The sequence below is a fragment of the Salminus brasiliensis genome, chromosome 17 (assembly GCF_030463535.1).
Source record: "Salminus brasiliensis chromosome 17, fSalBra1.hap2, whole genome shotgun sequence".
In the NCBI taxonomy this organism is placed as follows: domain Eukaryota; kingdom Metazoa; phylum Chordata; class Actinopteri; order Characiformes; family Bryconidae; genus Salminus; species Salminus brasiliensis.
This window is the reverse complement of record NC_132894.1, coordinates 24,788,955-24,806,559: the sequence shown is the minus strand read 5'-3', so window position 1 is coordinate 24,806,559 and position 17,605 is coordinate 24,788,955. Positions and strand designations below refer to the sequence as shown.

The window sequence follows — 17,605 nt, the reverse complement described above, 5'->3', positions numbered from 1 at the left end:
TATTATGGAGCAAGACATATGAAAGGTTTTGAGGGTGAGCTGGTGTACTGTCAGGGGAGGGAGGGTAAAATTTGACTTTTTAATAATTTTAGTTTGTAACTGTTTAGGGCCCATATTGGTGTATATAATAAGATACTGGACCAGTTTTCTTTATATTCTATTGTGTCATCTATACATTATGAACAGTTTAGCACTAAATTAAGCTAAAACTTCACAGGTATTTTTCTGATGTGGATGTTCTCTTTCATTGATGGAAATCTATTCCACAGACTCATGGCCAGATGTTTTGATCCTGCATGAAATTACAGTCAATTAGTCTTTGTCCAGTGGTAGCCATTTTTGGAATTTTTATTCTGTTAGTACTTTTCCCACTGTGTGTGCTTATGTACTGTCCTCTTAAAAAAATACTACAATGTGTCACTTGACTCTGCCTCATCCAATCTGTAACATGGAAGCAACATGGAGGAGAACTCAAACACCTAGCCAACTGAGCAACTCGAGCAGCTTATATAATTGCTCATTAATCATAATCAAGGTAAAATGTGATATTGATATTGATTTACGGTTATATCATCCAGCACTACTTGTACTGTTTGAATACTTGTACTGTATTTCTTGTGATATGGTATAGTGTTTGAGCGTGATATCCTAGCATTTTTGTCTCTTGCGTTCCTCTCTTCTTTTCTGCTTGTTTTCCCCTCAAACCTTCCCACTTCAGCCTCACCATCCTCCCCACAGCATGTCTTGCCTGGATCTCCCAAGTAGTATAAAGCTGTGGTTACATAACCTGATATAAAGTGTTTGCTTGTGTCCGTGCAAGGGGACGATTCTGTTGATGTAATCCTTTGCGATGTGGTTTTGCCTGACTTGCATTCCATTATGCACAGGGATATGTGTGTGTGTGTGTGTGGGGTGTGGGGGGGGGGGGTTGGGTGTATGATCAATAGGGTTTGCTGTAGGGTGTGTACTGACTGAGGGAGATCTTTTGAAGATGGAAACCCAGTAGCCCCACTTGTGTGTCATCTAGATGAATGAACTTTGTCTTGTCAGCTTTATTGTTTTATTCACGCACTTTGACTGCATGCACTTGCATACACAATCTGTTTAGATTTGCATTCTTCACTTGCTTTTTGATGAGGTCAGTGCTTTCTTGGCATTACTGGAAAAAGGGAGGTAAACTGTTGACATTGCTAAAAGCAATTTGGGATGCATCAGGGAAAAGACTGGTCAAAAAAGCAAATAAAATGGACTCAGTATGACATTGGATTTTGCCTAGAAAGCTAAATGCTTTCTTATAATGTACTGCGACTATGACATTATATCAATTATGTCCACTCTTGTTTAAAAAAAGAATAAATTATTCCTATATTGCTCTCACTCCTGTTCTTACTTACTCCCTCCACCCCCACCCTCCAGTAGCTCCACATTTCATTCACCTTTCCTGGTCCTTTTTCTCCAAATTTCCCTCACTTGGTTAATTTTCTCTTATGGTTTCCATTGTGCACAGTTACAGCTGGTTGTGGGGTCAAATCCCCCTCAGCTTAATCTTTGACAGATTAATAATTAAGCCTACCCTTTCACCTCAGCTCAGCCCAGCTGGGCTAAGCAGCTCCAGGCATTGATTCAGCTCACCATCGTTTGAGAATAAAGGCCTATTAAACTCCCAGCTCCGTGCACAGAAAAGCTCACAATAGCCAGTGAATGAAAATATAGTACAAAAAATCATGTGTTGTCCCTTTTTTCCTGAATAAGTAATTTTGTCTGTGACAGGGCCTAGGAGAATGCTGTTGGCCCATAATTGGATGTGATATATGAATTATGTGAAAAGGTTTGTGTAGGATATGATAGGAGGATTAGGAGGAAGAGAAAGAGCGATGGAAAAACTAAAGAGAAGAAGAAAGGGGCATGTCCTTGAAGCCTCCTTGGGCCTGCTGGACAACAAAAATGTGTCTTAATTCGGTGTGAAATTGGGTTTGAGCATCAGCAACTGTAGATGCAGTGTCTTCCATTAAAGCTAAGAACACAGAATTCACTCACACACACGCACATACTGTATATATGTATTCACACACACTGCTTGGAGGTGGTTTGCAAAGTTGCATCACTGCAGGACAGAGGAGGGAATTCAATTCGGCCAATTATGAGTCCCTACTGTGCCTTATCCTCCTGATTGCTCTCTCTCTCTCTCTGTCTCTTTCTGTCCCTGCCTCTCTCTGTCTATCTTTTGCACTAGATTTTTTCTTGTAGCTAAGGTCATAGAGTGAGCTTCAGGTAACTCTTGCTGTGCTGACAATGTGGACGAAAAAAGCTCCCAACTGAAAAAAAGAAAAAAAAATACACAGGATAAAATGTCATTGACCGTCCTTCTTTCCTTCTTTCTTTGTTTCATTCACTCTTTGCCTGTCTCTGTCTCTGTCTCTTTCTCGATATATATATATATATATATACAGTGAGGAAAATAAGTATTTGAACACCCTGCAATCATGGAGGGGTCTGAAATTTTCATCTTAGGTACATGTCCACTGTGAGACATAATCTAAAAAAAACTAAATCTGGAAATCACAATGTATGATTTTTTAATAATTTATTTGTGTGTTACTGCTGCAAATAAGTATTTGAACACCTGTGAAAATCAATGTTAATATTTGGTACAGTAGCCTTTTGCAATTACACAATTTGTTTGCAGCCACGACCCATCTTCAGTGCTCTAACTGAGGGAAGGAGGTTGTTCCCCAAAATCTCGAAATACATGGCCCCGGTCATCCTCTCCTTAATACAGTGCAGGTGTCCTGTCCCATGTGCAGAAAAACACCCCCAAAGCATGATGCTTCCACCCCCATGCTTCACAGTAGGGATGGTGTTTTTGGGATGGTACTCATCATTCTTTGTCCTCCAAACACGGCGAGTGGAATTAAGACCAAAAAGTTCTATTTTGGTCTCATGTGACCACAGAACTTTCTCCCATGACTCCTCTGGATCATCCAAATGGTCATGGGCAAACGTAAGACGGGCCTGGACGTGTGCTGATTTAAGCAGGGGAACCTTCCGTGCCATGCATGACTTTAAACTATGACATCTTAGTGTATTACCCACAGTGTGACTGTGACTGTGGAGGCCAAGTCATCTGCCGCAGCACTCCATCACTCTCCTTCTTGGTCAAATAGCCCTTACACAGCCTTAAGGTGTGTTTGGGGTCATTGTCCTGTTGAAAAATAAATGATGGTCCAACTAAACGCAAACCAGATGGGATGGCATGTCGCTGCAGGATGCTGTGGTAGCCATGCTGGTTCAGTGTGCCTTCAATTTTGAATAAATCCCCAACAGTGTCACCAGCAAAACACCCTCACACCATCACAGCTCCTCCTCCATGCTTCACAGTGGGAACCAGGCATGTGGAATCCATCTGTTCACCTTTTCTGCGTCTCACAAAGACACAGCGGTTGGAACCAAAGATCTCAAATTTGGTCTCAGAAAGCACAGATTTCCACTGGTCTAATGTCCTTGTGTTTTTTGGCCCAAACAAATCTCTTCTGCTTGTTGCCTCTCCTTAGCAGTTATTTGACCATGAAGGCCTGATTTGCGCAGTCTCCTCTTAACAGTTGTTCTAGATATGGGTCTGCTGCTAGAACTCTGTGTGGCATTCAACTGGTCTGTGATCTGAGCTGCTGTTAACTTGCGATTTCTGAGGCTGGTGACTCGGATGAACTTGTCCTGAGAAGCAGAGGTGACTCTTGGTCTTCCTTTCCTGGGTCGGTCCTCGTGTGTGCCAGTTTCGCTGTAGCGCTTGATGGTTTTTGTGACTCCACTTGGGGACACATTTAAAGTTTTTGCAATTTTCCGGACAGACTGACCTTCATTTCTTAAAGTAATGATGGCCACTCGTTTTTCTGTAGTTAGCTGATTGGTTCATAATATGAATTTTAACAGTTGTCCAATAGGGCTGTCGGCTGTGTAGTAACCTGACTTCTGCACAACACAACTGATGGTCCCAACCCCATTGATAAAGCAAGAAATTCCACTAATTAACCCTGATAAGGCACACCTGAAAACCATTTCAGGTGACTACCTCTTGAAGCTCATTGAGAGAATGCCAAGAATGTGCAAAGCAGTAATCAGAGCAAATACAGAAAACGCATTGAATGAGAAGGTGTGTCCAATGTGTGTGTGTGTATATATGTATATATATATATATATATATATACATATATGTCTAGCTTATATATATATATATGTATATGTCTAGCTTATATATATTGTCTAGTTTAGCTACAATCTAAACTAGACAAAGCAGAGGCTCACATAGTGTGGAAATGGGTATATATATACCCATTTCCACACTATGTGAGCCTCTGCTTTGTCTAGTTTAGATTGTAGCTTCCTCCTACTGACTGTTATCTAATGCTATTTCCAGACATCTATTTCTGACTGATCTCTCTTGGCTTGTTATGAGCATAAGTGCTCTACATTTCCCGAGCATGTTAGAATTCCTTATTGGATGGGACAGAAGGATCAGTATTGTTTCTCCACGGAACATGGAACGAGGCAATTGCATCTCTCTGTCTCTCTTTCTCTGTCTCTCCCGCACACACACACACACACATGTTCTCCCTCTCATTAGTGTAGTCCTGGGGCAACTTTACCACAGCAGCGCTCCAACCTAAATCTCCCTCTGCAAGCCTAGCTAAGGTTCAGCTTCAGAGAAATCAGTGGAAGCCATGACACATGATTTTTACACACTTAATCCACCCTCTAATCCATCCCTCCTAAACAAACAAAACCTCCAGCATATGTGTCAGTACCAACTCAAGACCCTTACACTCTCTGACAAACACTTATAGACTCATCTTGGCATTGAAGAAAAGTCCTTCTGTGCCTTATAGCAGAATTGGTTCATCAACAGCAAGTTATGTTGCCGATAGTGGCACAGAGCCTTGTCAACTTTGCATTTCTAAGAGCCTTAGCATTCTCTGGGGAGAGGGTGTTCTGAACAATTTACCCTATGTAGTATTTTGAACTACACACCAAATGTTGGTAACGTTTGTATTTCACTTTTGTGATGATGGGGTCACTGCTACATTGAAATACATGTAGCCTAATATCCAGTTAGCCATTTCTCCAGCCACTGAAGAAGAAAAAAAGTTGTTCCAAGCCTTATGAGGGTATACGAATTATGGCAGCATTTAAAAAAACACTGGAATAGCAGTACTCTTTCTGCCTATGTGCTGAACTATGGTGTTTATCGCAAACTGTTTTAAACATGTGCAAATGTATAGAATTGTGTGTTTTCACACAATTTGTGTGTTGTGACTTTGTTGTCTATGAATGAGTTCATCTGGACTTCAACCACAGTTGCTCAGCATCTGTGTTTTATAAAAATAAATTCTACACCCAGTTTATGACTCTGCTGCTGTTGATGTCAAAATACAATTGGGGAAACTAAACCCATGACTGAATTTTCTGCCCATTGCCTGAAATACAAGCGAGCATAACTGACCTCATTCTCTCTGGGTGGGTAGGATGGCTCTCCCCCCATCACTCAGTGCGATTCTAACCAACGTGGGGGTCTGTTAGCTGATGTAACAGCCTTAGACAGTTGACATTTGCCTCCAAGTTAGCAGCAGTTTGTAAAGATGCCATGGTGCTCTCTGTGACTTGCAGGAAGCACATGCTATTCTTCACCTTTCCAGTGTTGGTAGAATTGTGTATGTATGTAGCTAGTGGGTAGGAACTAGAAATGACCAAATTGAGGAGAAACTGCTAAACAAAGGGAACAAAGGGAAAAGTATCTGGTCACATGCTTTGAACATGATGAGCATGAGTACATTTGGGCACTTAGCTCACTCAGATATTGAGTTTGAGGTGAAGTCCTACACAAGATGCGCAAGCTTTAAGCACCTTAATCGACAGAATTTGCAAATTGTTTGCAAATAAAGGGCACTGGTTAGTACCTGGTCAGTAGATTTAATCAGGAAGAAACAGTGGTGAGTGACATCTTATTGGGTTTAATTAGCATTAAGGGTAGACTAGGGTTCAGGCTTTATCTGAAAAGAGGACTCTTTTGACTTTAACCCTTCCTCTGCTCAAGACCTTTGTTTATGAGAAATAAACTACAAGCCTTCATTATTGCAGTCAGGGCATTACCCTCATGTTGTGAGCTTCCCTTCCTTTGTCTATTGCTCATCTTTTGTTATTGAATCATTTATGTCATTTAGTGTTCTGTTTTAACTACCACCACAAAAAGCAAACATCCATCTTAAATTTTTGTTTTTAATGACTGAGGAAAGTATCTGTTTTTGTGTATAATTCTTGCAGTTAACTGATAACTGCATACTAAGATTGTAATTATTTTGGGTAAGAGTTGCTACTTTCTTCTAACTTAAGAGGTTAATGTTTTAAAATATACATAGTATGACTCAAGTTTATTTTTTATAAACAAAACTGCTTATAAATACTGTGTTTATGTAAAGCACTTTGAGTGTGCTATACAAATAAACTTGCCAGTGCGGTAAAAGTCAAAGCCAAACTCCCCATTAAATATAACGACATTAAGTGCAGTACAGGTTGACATTCTCGCACAACTGAAACATGCAATCATGCAAGCACCTTTGTAACTATACAATTTGACATAATAAAATGATAAAGCACTTTCCACACAAACTCAAACACTCACACATCCCCTTTAATGTCCATAGCCAATCCATTACACTATTTGTTTGAATAACCCTCCACTGTGAGTGATATAATGAATCTATGTTGATGGCTATGTTCTAGATTTTAGTGTTTTGGTACTTGTTATACATTAAATAAACAACCCTTTTTAATTAAATGTTTTGTTGTAAGCTTTGGAATGGGAACACATTTCATTTTCACTTTAAGATTCCCAGAAGGCTTCTTTATTGAGAAACATTTTTTTCTCACAGAAGGACAAAAAATGTATGTAGTAGTATATAGGGAGAACAAAGAGAAGAAGTGTGGTTGTCGCATGGTTTATGCATCACAGTTTCTTGTTCTCCTAGGGGAGTGATTAGCAGAGCCAGTGTGATTCAAAGCTAATCTGGAAGGTAGCAGGTTTTATCCCAGGTATGTTCTTGCTTGCTGAACTGGTAACAGCCTCTGGAGACAGCAGTGAGGTATAAAAATGCTCTCCTGGGAACGCTGTCTCGCTGCGCTGCTGCTAATTGGACAGGTTGGCTGGTAAATCTTCACCATGCTGTCTATTTTCTTGTCTAGATAATACTACAAATTGATGTATGAACATGTATGAAATGCCAATGCTGTAGATGGGTGGAAACTGAGTAAGCCATGCTCACACACACAATTTTTGTTATTTCTCCTTTCGTCAATTTCTCTGTTTCTTTCTCCTCCATCTACATTTTCTCTCTTCCTTCCATGCCTCTTTTTTTTTTTTTTTTGATTGCACACTCATAAGGGTTTTTCCTCCATTTCGCCTTTTTTTCTTCCTGTTATCATTGTATATGCCAGCTGCCGGTTGTCCCGTGTGTGCCAGCCAGCTGTCAGCCTCAGGGAAGCAGGGGAAAAAGAGGAGGAGGGAAGAGCGAGCCTGACAGGCAGCCTCCTCCTGTGGGTAATGGATGTCAGATAATACCCCCCGGACTCTCGAAGAAGAGGTTAGCTTTTCCATGGAATCTCATAAAACGGAGAATGTTTAACAGTTAGGATGAGGGGAAATTGACTGACTGTATAAAAGAGGAGAGGGAGGGAGGGAGGGAGGGAGAGAGAGAGACTGGAATAGAGGAAAGATTGGACTCGAAGTGGGATATTGGAATAGAAGACAGATTATTGGTTTCTGGGTTCTCATTATTGAAGAGGCTTTATTTTGAGGTGCTGTGACAAAAGTGAGAAAGGAAGATTTCTAGCCAGCATCAGTGACCCCTGAAATTCTCACAACCACAGCAATTGACCTTTCTCCTGTCTTTGTTTCTGTCTTTTCCTCAGTTACACACCCGCGCCTGCACACACACACACACACACACACACATATACACACACACACACACAAAAAAAGAGAGCCTTGGCACTTGACAGTCCAGCCTTCGTCCCCTGTCCTAATCAATGACTGGAATGCTCTTTTATTTTCACCTCCCTTGCTCCTCTGAGAGAATCCAAGTGAGAGGGCTCATTAAATCGACCCAAAGCTGACAATCAACCCATCGGTTGTCCCTCTCGAGCTAGTTTACATTGAGTTTTACCCCCTTTTCTCTACCTCTCTTCCCAGGAGAGTACCACCAACTCTATCATGGAGCATCAGATCTCATGTCTGTCAGTCTGAGTAGTGTTGTAGATGTTGAATATGTTGTAGATAAGTCTACTTACCAGCAACTATGCTAATACACACATTAAAGAACATCTGCTTGCCTGTTTAAAAGATGATGTGCTACTGTGACTGAGCATTCATACAGATATTAGTCGGTCATGTGGAGCAGAAAGAACTGGTGCCTCGTTAGTTTTGCCTCTCAACCTTCCTGCTCTCCTATACAGAGAGGTTGGGTCAAGAGTTCATCTGCCGCTAGAAGGGGTTAGCGCTCATTCTTCTTAAAGCACAGAGTAAAATGAGGGTGCTGTCTGAACTGTGAATGGGAAAGGATGATGCTCTCTACACAGACCTGTTACATCATCTTGGTCCCTGTGTGTCAGTGCAGTGTGCTGCCAGCTGACAGTGGGCCTCACAAGCGCTGAGCTTCGACTGAGTGCTTGTCAATAGCCATGTTTGGCTGCTTCTGATTGCAATCAGTTAGCAATAATATAAGATACAATAAAGTATGGTGGCACATACGTGTAAAAATAAATACTAGCCCTGTGTAACTTTAAGTTTAAGTAATTACAAATAATTTGTTGGAATATGAAAAAAAAAAAAAGGATCCGCCAAAAAGGACACTGTTCTGCATAAAGCTTTAACACAATTAGTGTCCATAATTGCTGGTTTTTCAAAAGTGGCAATGACAGTTCAGGGCAGATAACTTTTCAATCAAATAAATCAATTCTATTTATCCTCTATTAACATTTGTTAATTACTGTGTTTTGTCATAATACACAAAAAATATTAAAGCACTAGGGATGTTATGATCAAGTTTTTTTTTTTGCCCCTGACCAAATCTAAGTATCCTAAGGTATATCATGATATAGAATCATTGATGAAGTCTATCTTCATTAATTGAACATTTTATCTTGGTTATGATTATTTAACGATTGTATAAGCAGTGTTTGAGTTCTTCCTGTTGCTTCAATGTTGCAGACCGGACAAACAGAGTCAAGTGACTTAAGGAGACATGAACATACACAGTAGGGAAAGTACTAACACACTAAAAAATTATATTTTTGTATAATATTTTACATGTGCAAAATTACATACCACAGAGGTTCTGAGTGCCAACTGATTTTAATTTAATTGCCCAGCCCTACTTCATAGTGTTTGATATCTTATTATCCAGTCGAACTGACCTACTTGATCATTCAGATCCCAGTTCCTCTAAAACGCTGCAGTCACATCACTTTGCGTGTGTGTACAATTAAATGCACTCTATATTCATAGCAGTTTACTTAATTGTTTTATAGCGTGGGTAATAATTCAACCAGGGTAGTCACACTGAGGTTACAAATCTGTTTTGCAAGTGAGCCCAAGACTGAATGAGCTCTGATTTGCTTTTCTAGTGTGTGTGCGCATGTACGGCAAAAACAGCAGGACAAAATATTTTATCTCTGCTTTCACCCTTTTCTTAATTAATAAACGCCTACAAATTTACAACAAGGCTCTGAGCTAGGCTAAGTGACTGACTGCCACAATATGGAACAAAATTGACCCTAAACATTGCTCATTTGACCTTCAGTGAACAAAGCAAAAAAGAGCTTCATTTGATCTGATAAGTATAGTGATGTCACCAGTTAGCCAAAACAAGGCTGTAATTAGCTTCTTATTCTAACTTTCCAATCCACCCTAAATTGTACAACAATCATAGTAGACATCTAAGCAGCAGAACATAACTGCTGCAACATTTAAGGTGGAGCAGAAAACTCTAGTAAAAGACAACTTCAACCTTGTTTTGTCAAAGATTGTTCCAGTAACATTTAGTAAATAAATAAAACTGTGCTCTAAAATTTGCAGAACAGTGCTTGAATTTTTAATTTTTTTTGTAGGGTAAGTTAAAGTGAATATGTTTTTATTAGGAGATCAGGAGATCAGGAGTGCCCAACTTTTGCATTCAGTAGCAGCAATTATTAATATGAAAAGTGATTCCAACCTTTTGAACTGTGGTGTTCAAAAGTCTTTAATGGGTAAGAAGTTAATCTGTGAAACTGGCTTGTCACACGTCAGGCAGCCTGTATGTTAATGTACCTTGTCGCCTGAGTGTTTCTCATTATCGTTTTTTAAACTCTGGTTCTTTTATTCTATCAGTGATTTGTACTAGCTAACCTTGGCTCAGGTCCTTGGCACATGCTGCAGTTCCCATGGTAACACAAAGTACATTGAATAATACAGCAGCACATTTTTCATCCACCCTCTATGATTGACTAAATCCATGGTACCATACCTTGTATGGTTCCCCCATGAAACAATATGCAGTCAGTATGTAGTGAGGTCTTTATGCATTACTGTACTTGGGTCTTCTCACAAGAGTCTGTAAAATGTATTTTTCCCCACACATTTACATGCATGTTTAATCAGAATGGGATGATCCACTTTTCAATCTTGTTTCCTTTTGTAAATAAGGGAGGTTTTTCACTGCCCCAGCAGCTAAGGTCTCTCCTGCTCATAAAGTTCTTCTGTTGCCACTGCTGCTGCCTTCTCATTAGGCGCTGGCCTGGATTTCTGTATAAAGCTGTTTTGCGACTGTGTCTAATGTATAAATATTCCTCACAAATAAAACTGAATTTAATATTACTGGTGGAATATTACATAATGGCAGTATAACAACTTTGTCAGTCAATCTATCCAGGTGGCTTATCTATCTAGGTAGCTTAAACATCAAATCTGAACTACAGTGTTCCTCGTCAGCATCACATACATTTTTTTGGCCCCCCAATCCTGTCCTAGTACCTTAATGCTGAGTTTTGGCCAATAGTAATCCAGTCTTTGTGTTTCTGTAGATACAGCCACACAATTTACAAACGATGTGCTACTACAGATGCCATTAATAAGAAATAGCCACAGAGCAGGTAAAATCACATCCAGTTACCAGTTACCAGTTGTCTCAAGTACAAGTCTCAAGCGTGGCATATTTAAATGCACATGGGGGAAAAACTTGTTTGGCTGTGAACTAGATCGATACAGAACAGAAATCTGATACATCAGACACATTGTAATTTTAAAATAACATCCTCATTTAGAAATAACATTTTTAAGAACCACGATATTCAGTTATACTGCCCAACCCTACTCTTAGCAGTTCTCTTTTGTTTGTTTGTTTGTTTACTACTTGAAATAACTATTCTATATTAAGTTTCGTGAATGTGATGTGATTATAGTTTGTGTACTTTAGCCTTTCTTCTCTTGGTTCTGAATGTGCTGGTTTAAACCAAAATCGTGGTTTAGGCAGCAAAAACTTACATCTGGAAGAAAACAAAAGCTCAAACACAGTAAACGCACTTCAGTCACATATATTACATTTCTACTTTTCTACATAAATACATTCTGCTGTAAAATATATGTTTTGTTACCTTCTGAGAATGCTCCTCACTGCTCTCGGTTGTGAATAATAAAGGATGCCAGGGATGGTTTGCTGGAATGGTAAAAATAATTTGGAACTAGATTGGGCCTAAAATAGCCTATACCCGATCTGTGTCAAATATACTCAAATATGCCTTATTGACCCAAAGCTATTACCTGCTTGAACAAGGGCATACAGTCTAATCTTCCCCAACTGTGACTAGATTATATATAGACCAGCTGCTGGCTACATTTCTTCAAGATGCAGTCTTAATATAATTGCAGTGATTGGAGGACAAATAAAAATAAGATACAGAAATGACTTTTGGTGGTTTGTAAACTAGAAAATTGCTGGTTTTAGTGTTTCTGGAATTTGATGATGCAGTAAGTAATGTGGCCAACTTGTGACCTAGTAGCACTGTGAATAGTGTGTTTTTAAAGCATGGCGATGAGGTACAGGCCTGTCATCAACCAGGCGGTTAGCAGAGACAGCTCTGTCTGAACACTGCTCTGAGCTCTGTGTCAATACCAGCACTTAACAATGGAAACAGATGTTCAAGGCTTGTTCCTGGTCGATTCCCCTACCTGCTCACAGTGCTGCCCACATCTTAACATGCTGTTTATAGCTGCTGCAGTAGGGGGCTGGGTGGGATTTTCTGTTTTCTGTATTGAGTAGTTACTTGTTACCTCGGGTGACACCTGGCAGACTGAGCCACCACTGTTCCGCTGCTGTGGGGCAGATCTTGTTTACCTTGCACTTTTGAGACCTCTTAAGTTGGCTTTTAGGCTTGTAACAGATGCAGATATAGAAAGGGTGGAGTTTTATCATGACCTGTTTTTAAGGTATTGGATCACATGGCCTTGTGCATATCTTGTCTCTCAGACATTATATTTTGGTAGCAGATCTATCTGTTGTATTCTATACATGAGATACAGTGTATCACAAAAGTGAGTACACCCCTCACATTTCTGCAGATATTTAAGTATATCTTTTCATGGGACAACACTGACAAAATGACACTTTGACACAATGAAAAGTAGTCTGTGTGCAGCTTATATAACAGTGTAAATTTATTCTTCCCTCAAAATAACTCAATATACAACCATTAATGTCTGAACCACTGGCAACAAAAGTGACTACACCCCTTAGTGAAAGTTCCTGAAGTGTCAATATTTTGTGTGGCCACCATTATTTTCCAGAACTGCCTTAACTTTCCTGGGCATGGAGTTTACCAGAGCTTCACAGGTTGCCACTGGAATGCTTTTCCATATCTGCTGGCGGATATTCGAGACTTTGTGCTCCTCCATCTTCCGCTTGAGGATGCCCCAAAGATGCTCTATTGGATTTAGGTATAGAGACATGCTTGGCCAGTCCATCACCTTTACCTTCAGCCTCTTCAATAAAGCAGTGGTCGTCTTAGAGGTGTGTTTGGGGTTATTATCATGCTGGAACACTGCCCTACCCAGTTTTCGGAGGGAGGGGATCATGCTCTGCTTCAGTATTTCACAGTACATATTGGAGTTCATGTGTCCCTCAATGAAATGTAACTCCCCAGCACCTGCTGCACTCATGCATTCCCACCACCATGCTTGACTGTAGGCATGACACACTTATGTTTGTACTCCTCACCTAATTGCCGCCACACATGCTTAAGACCACCTGAACCAAAAAAAATTAATCTTGGTCTCATCAGACCATGGTTCCAGTAATCCATGTCCTTTGTTGACATGTCTTTAGCAAACTGTTTGCGGTCTTTCTTGTGTACAGAGGCTTCCTTCAGGGGTGACAGCCATGCAGACCAATTTGATGTAGTGTGCGGAGTATGGTCTGAGCACTGATAGGCTGACCCTCCCACCTCTTCAATCTCTGCAGCAATGCTGACAGCACTTCCGCGCCTATCTTTCAAAGACAGCATTTGGAAGTGACACTGAGCACGTGCACTGAGCTTCTTTGGACAACCAACGCGAGGTCTGTTCTGGTTGGACCCTGCACTTTTAAAACGCTGGATGATCTTGGCCACTGTGCTGCAGCTCAGTTCCAGGGTGTTGGCAATCTTCTTGTAGCCTTGGCTATCTTCATGTAGTGCAACAATTTGTCTTTTAAGATCCTCAGAGAGTTCTTTGTCATGAGGTGCCATGTTGGAACTTTCAGTGACCAGTATGAGAGAGTGTGAGAGCTGTACTACAAAATTGAACAAACCTGCTTCCTATGACACCTGAGACCTATCAACACTAACGAGTCACATGACATTTTGGAGGGAAAATGACAAGCAGTGCTCAATTTGGACATTTAGGGGTGTAGTCTCTTAGGGGTGTACTCACTTTTGTTGCTGGTGGTTTAGACATTAATGGTTGTATATTGAGTTATTTTGAGGGAAGAATAAATTCCCTCACACTGTTACATAAGCTGCACACAGACTACTTTTCATTGTGTCAAAGTGTCATTTTGTCAGTGTTGTCCCATGAAAAGATATACTTAAATATCTGCAGAAATGTGATACTTTTGTGATACACTGTACATGAGATGTTCTCATTATAATAAGCTCTGGCAAGGCTTCTTTGAGCAATGCAGTGAATCCACTGCCTTTTGCTCTGATATGCGTGGGCAGGTTCAGTTATCTCATAGCTTTTATGGCTATATCAAGAGCCACTACTAATTACATCATTCACCTCACCATGATTGTCCTTAGAGTCAGCCCATGACTTTAAACTTTCCCAGCACTCTAGATTTTGCTCATTTACTTTGTCTTCGTTCATTTCACTGTGCAGAGAGAGCATGTTATGGTGATGTGAAAACCATATATCTGTACTGTAATTCACAGACCTTGAAGGCAAGAGTGTTTTTATCTCCCCCCTCCCTTAAGCAAGCCACTTTTTAAAACCAACAGCGCCGAGAACGATTAGCCTGGCTCTGTCCTGGCTAATGAGCTGCTTGTTAAAGTTTAATGTCTGCGTTCCACTGCAGTAAGGGAATTCTCTCTCCCTTTCTCGCTCACTCTCACTCTCTTCTGCCCACCGATCTCTTCAAGGGGAAATGGAGAATGTGCTGTGCTGAAGTGACGTGCAGCAGAATGGTAATAATGGTTATTCAACGTGCTTGATGGGCAATTGTGTTGCCTTCTGTGCATGGACTATATGTGACTCTATTCAGTGCTCAAACTTTTTTTTTTTTTTTTAATAAAACCTTAGACCGGTTTCACACATGCATGACATGTCTTTTGTCTCTTTCTTTGAAGAGACTATAGCTGGGTCTGAAACTGTGACCTATTCACTATATAAGGCACTACTTCAGGGTTCCGCCTTTTTGTAGTGGTTTCCGAACATTAGTGCAGACTTTTAAGTGCACTGTAACAATCCCACAGTGCACAGTAGTAGGTACTGGAATGCACATAATTCATTGGATTGTTTGGTTTAAAGACTTGCTACCAGGGGAAGGCCCTGAGTCATGCCAGCCAGCAGTTAAGCCCGATGTACCACACCTGAGCAAGAGGCTATATAAGCACTCAGATGCAGTTGCCCACTGCTGGATCTTTTACCTCTGGTTGAGTGTTTGTATCAGCCACCTTCTCGAGTTGAAGGCTGAGTGGGTCTCATTCTCCTTCGTGTGTTTCTCCTGTGTTTGTTTCTCTCTGTCTTAACTCCAAGTTTTCCCCCCTCTTTCCCTCGAGTTTGCTGTGTCTGTGCAGTGTCTGTTGGTGTGTGTGTGTGTTTGCACACATACACTCGCTTAGCAGAGGAAGGCAGGAGTGTCACCTCTCAGTTCTCTTGTTTCTTTCGGGAGGTCCTTTTGTCTTTAGATTTCATTTTCCTTAAGGTTTTCAAGGTAGCCAGCGTTTTCCCCTGGCAGCCTTTGTTTGTTTTCCTGCCTTTTCTCTGCGTTAGACGTGGCGTTCTTTCCACCCGTTTTCAAACCCACCCCTCAGCCCGACCCTGGCCCCAGTCTTACTGTGGCTCCTCATTTTGACAGTGTCACTCCTGCAGCTAATTAGACCTCATTCACCAATATCTTCAGTCAGACCCAGAGTTTTTAACCAGAATGCAGAAAAATGAGTAACTGCCGTCAGCTCCATTCAGAGTTGCACAATCCAAGATACAGCTGATACAGCATTCAAACTTGCGTATTTTTTGCGTCTAAAGCTGCTTTTTTCTTATTGCTTACATTTTCTTTTTTATGAACTTTCACATGCGAGTTTCTGGGTCGCATCAATCTCAGCCCACAAACACAACCCACAATAAACTAGCAATGTGTATCCATGCGGTTTGTCCACATATTAAAAATGTGTCAACACCTTGATCTTTGAGCTGTATGTGTGAATGACCAACGAAAGCAAGTAGTAGAAGTAATGCTGTCTCGTCACTCATGCGATGCAGACTGGCCTTTATCATAGTACTTTATCAGATGTAAATGTATAATTACTTTCTTTTAGACTGGGTTCTGTTTTAGTGTACTCAGGCAGGCCTATTGTATTCCATTTGAGATCTATACTGTCTGATTAAGCAGTTTGGTAATGATGTTCCTTAAAACTGCAGGAATTCCACTTCCATATGTACCTGGCTGTTCATCAGCAATAGTCAGGTTCCAGTAATCTTAAAATGACATGGTTGGTCAGATATGTGAAATCACATGGGAGGTAAGCCTTATGCCCTGAAAGACAGTGTCTGGAAAGTCAGTGAATAATCTATGGTAATGTTGCATGCCAGCATGGGCAACCTCCATTCTCCAGGAATAGAGCATCAATAATAAATGTTCTCCTTTTATTCCCCTCTCGTTCCTTTGCAGAGATCATGCTGGAGCGATGAGAGATGCAGGACCCCAGATAAACTGAGGGTTTCGTTTCTTCAGCAGGTGAGATCATACATCTGAGAGAGCAAGAACCAAGTGAAGACTGAAGCAGGAGAAAGAGCAAGAGAAGTGGAAGAAGGTGTTTGGTTGGATCACCAGACAGGGGGAACAGAAAGGCTGGATGCCAGCGTCTATCGGCTCCAGCAGCTCCCAGGTGCCTCAGAGATGGCCTCCAACTTCAACGACATTGTCAAGCAGGGCTATGTCCGTATGCGAAGCAGGAAGCTGGGGGTGAGTAAAGGCAGCAGATTGAGCACTGAGTAAATGCAACATGGCCTTTTTAGTCTTAGTTGAAGGTGAACATGCTTACTCTTTATATAGCAACATTATTTGTAAATTCAGGGAGACCGTTATTTCTCAGGATTTATCCTGAAAAGGTTTTGCAGCATAACAGAAAGTTTTCTTATCATTAGCGTTTTATTTCAAATTATTTATTACTGAGCTGTGTGTATAAGTGATAGAATTAACTATATATGTTCTGATCTCCCTCTAGGTTTATTAATGGATTAAAGATTAATCAGAAATGTATTAGCCATGGCACATTAATGCTGTATATTTTAGAATTTTAGTGTTCTGATAGGTGAGCTTTCACTTTGTGGTCAGGGTTAAATTGTGTTCAACGCTTTGACTCTTTTTTCTAAACATATTTATTTTGACATTAGAAAGACTGTCTAGTTCAAACATAAAACTAAATTTAAATTAATTGAATGAATTGTTAACTGTTGCATAATTTTATCTGGCTTTTTTATTGACTTTCATCTAACCCCTCAGTCTGTTACAGACTTTCCTTTTAAACTTTTATTTGTAGTAGATTTGTATTTGTACACAATATAGACAAAACTATTGGGACACCTGCTTAGTCATTGTTTTATTGCAACTTTTTTATTACTTCTGAGCACATTGCGTTCCTCCAGGACTATGGTGCAACATGAAACAAGTCAAGTCAAGTCAAGTCAGATTTATTTGTATAGCGCTTTTTACAACTGTTGTCGTCACAAAGCAGCTTTACATAATTAGTACTTAATAAAGGACAGAGACAAAGAAGAAAGAAGAAAATAACATGAAGGATCAAAGACCCCCCGTGAGCAAGCCAACAGCGA

The 17,605-nt window shown here is 40.4% G+C and overlaps 1 protein-coding gene across 3 annotated transcripts in view; it reads left to right on the top strand.

Moving 5' to 3' along the window:
• The window catches only part of dok4 (docking protein 4), a 49,860-nt gene that overhangs the window by 17,830 nt on the left and 14,425 nt on the right, over positions 1-17,605 (top strand). For all 3 annotated transcript variants that reach the window (XM_072660794.1, XM_072660795.1, XM_072660796.1), the window contains exon 2: positions 16,443-16,736. In XM_072660794.1, the coding sequence (XP_072516895.1) occupies positions 16,671-16,736 (66 nt within the window). In that variant the 5' untranslated portion in view covers positions 16,443-16,670. The remainder of the gene's footprint in view (positions 1-16,442; positions 16,737-17,605) is intronic.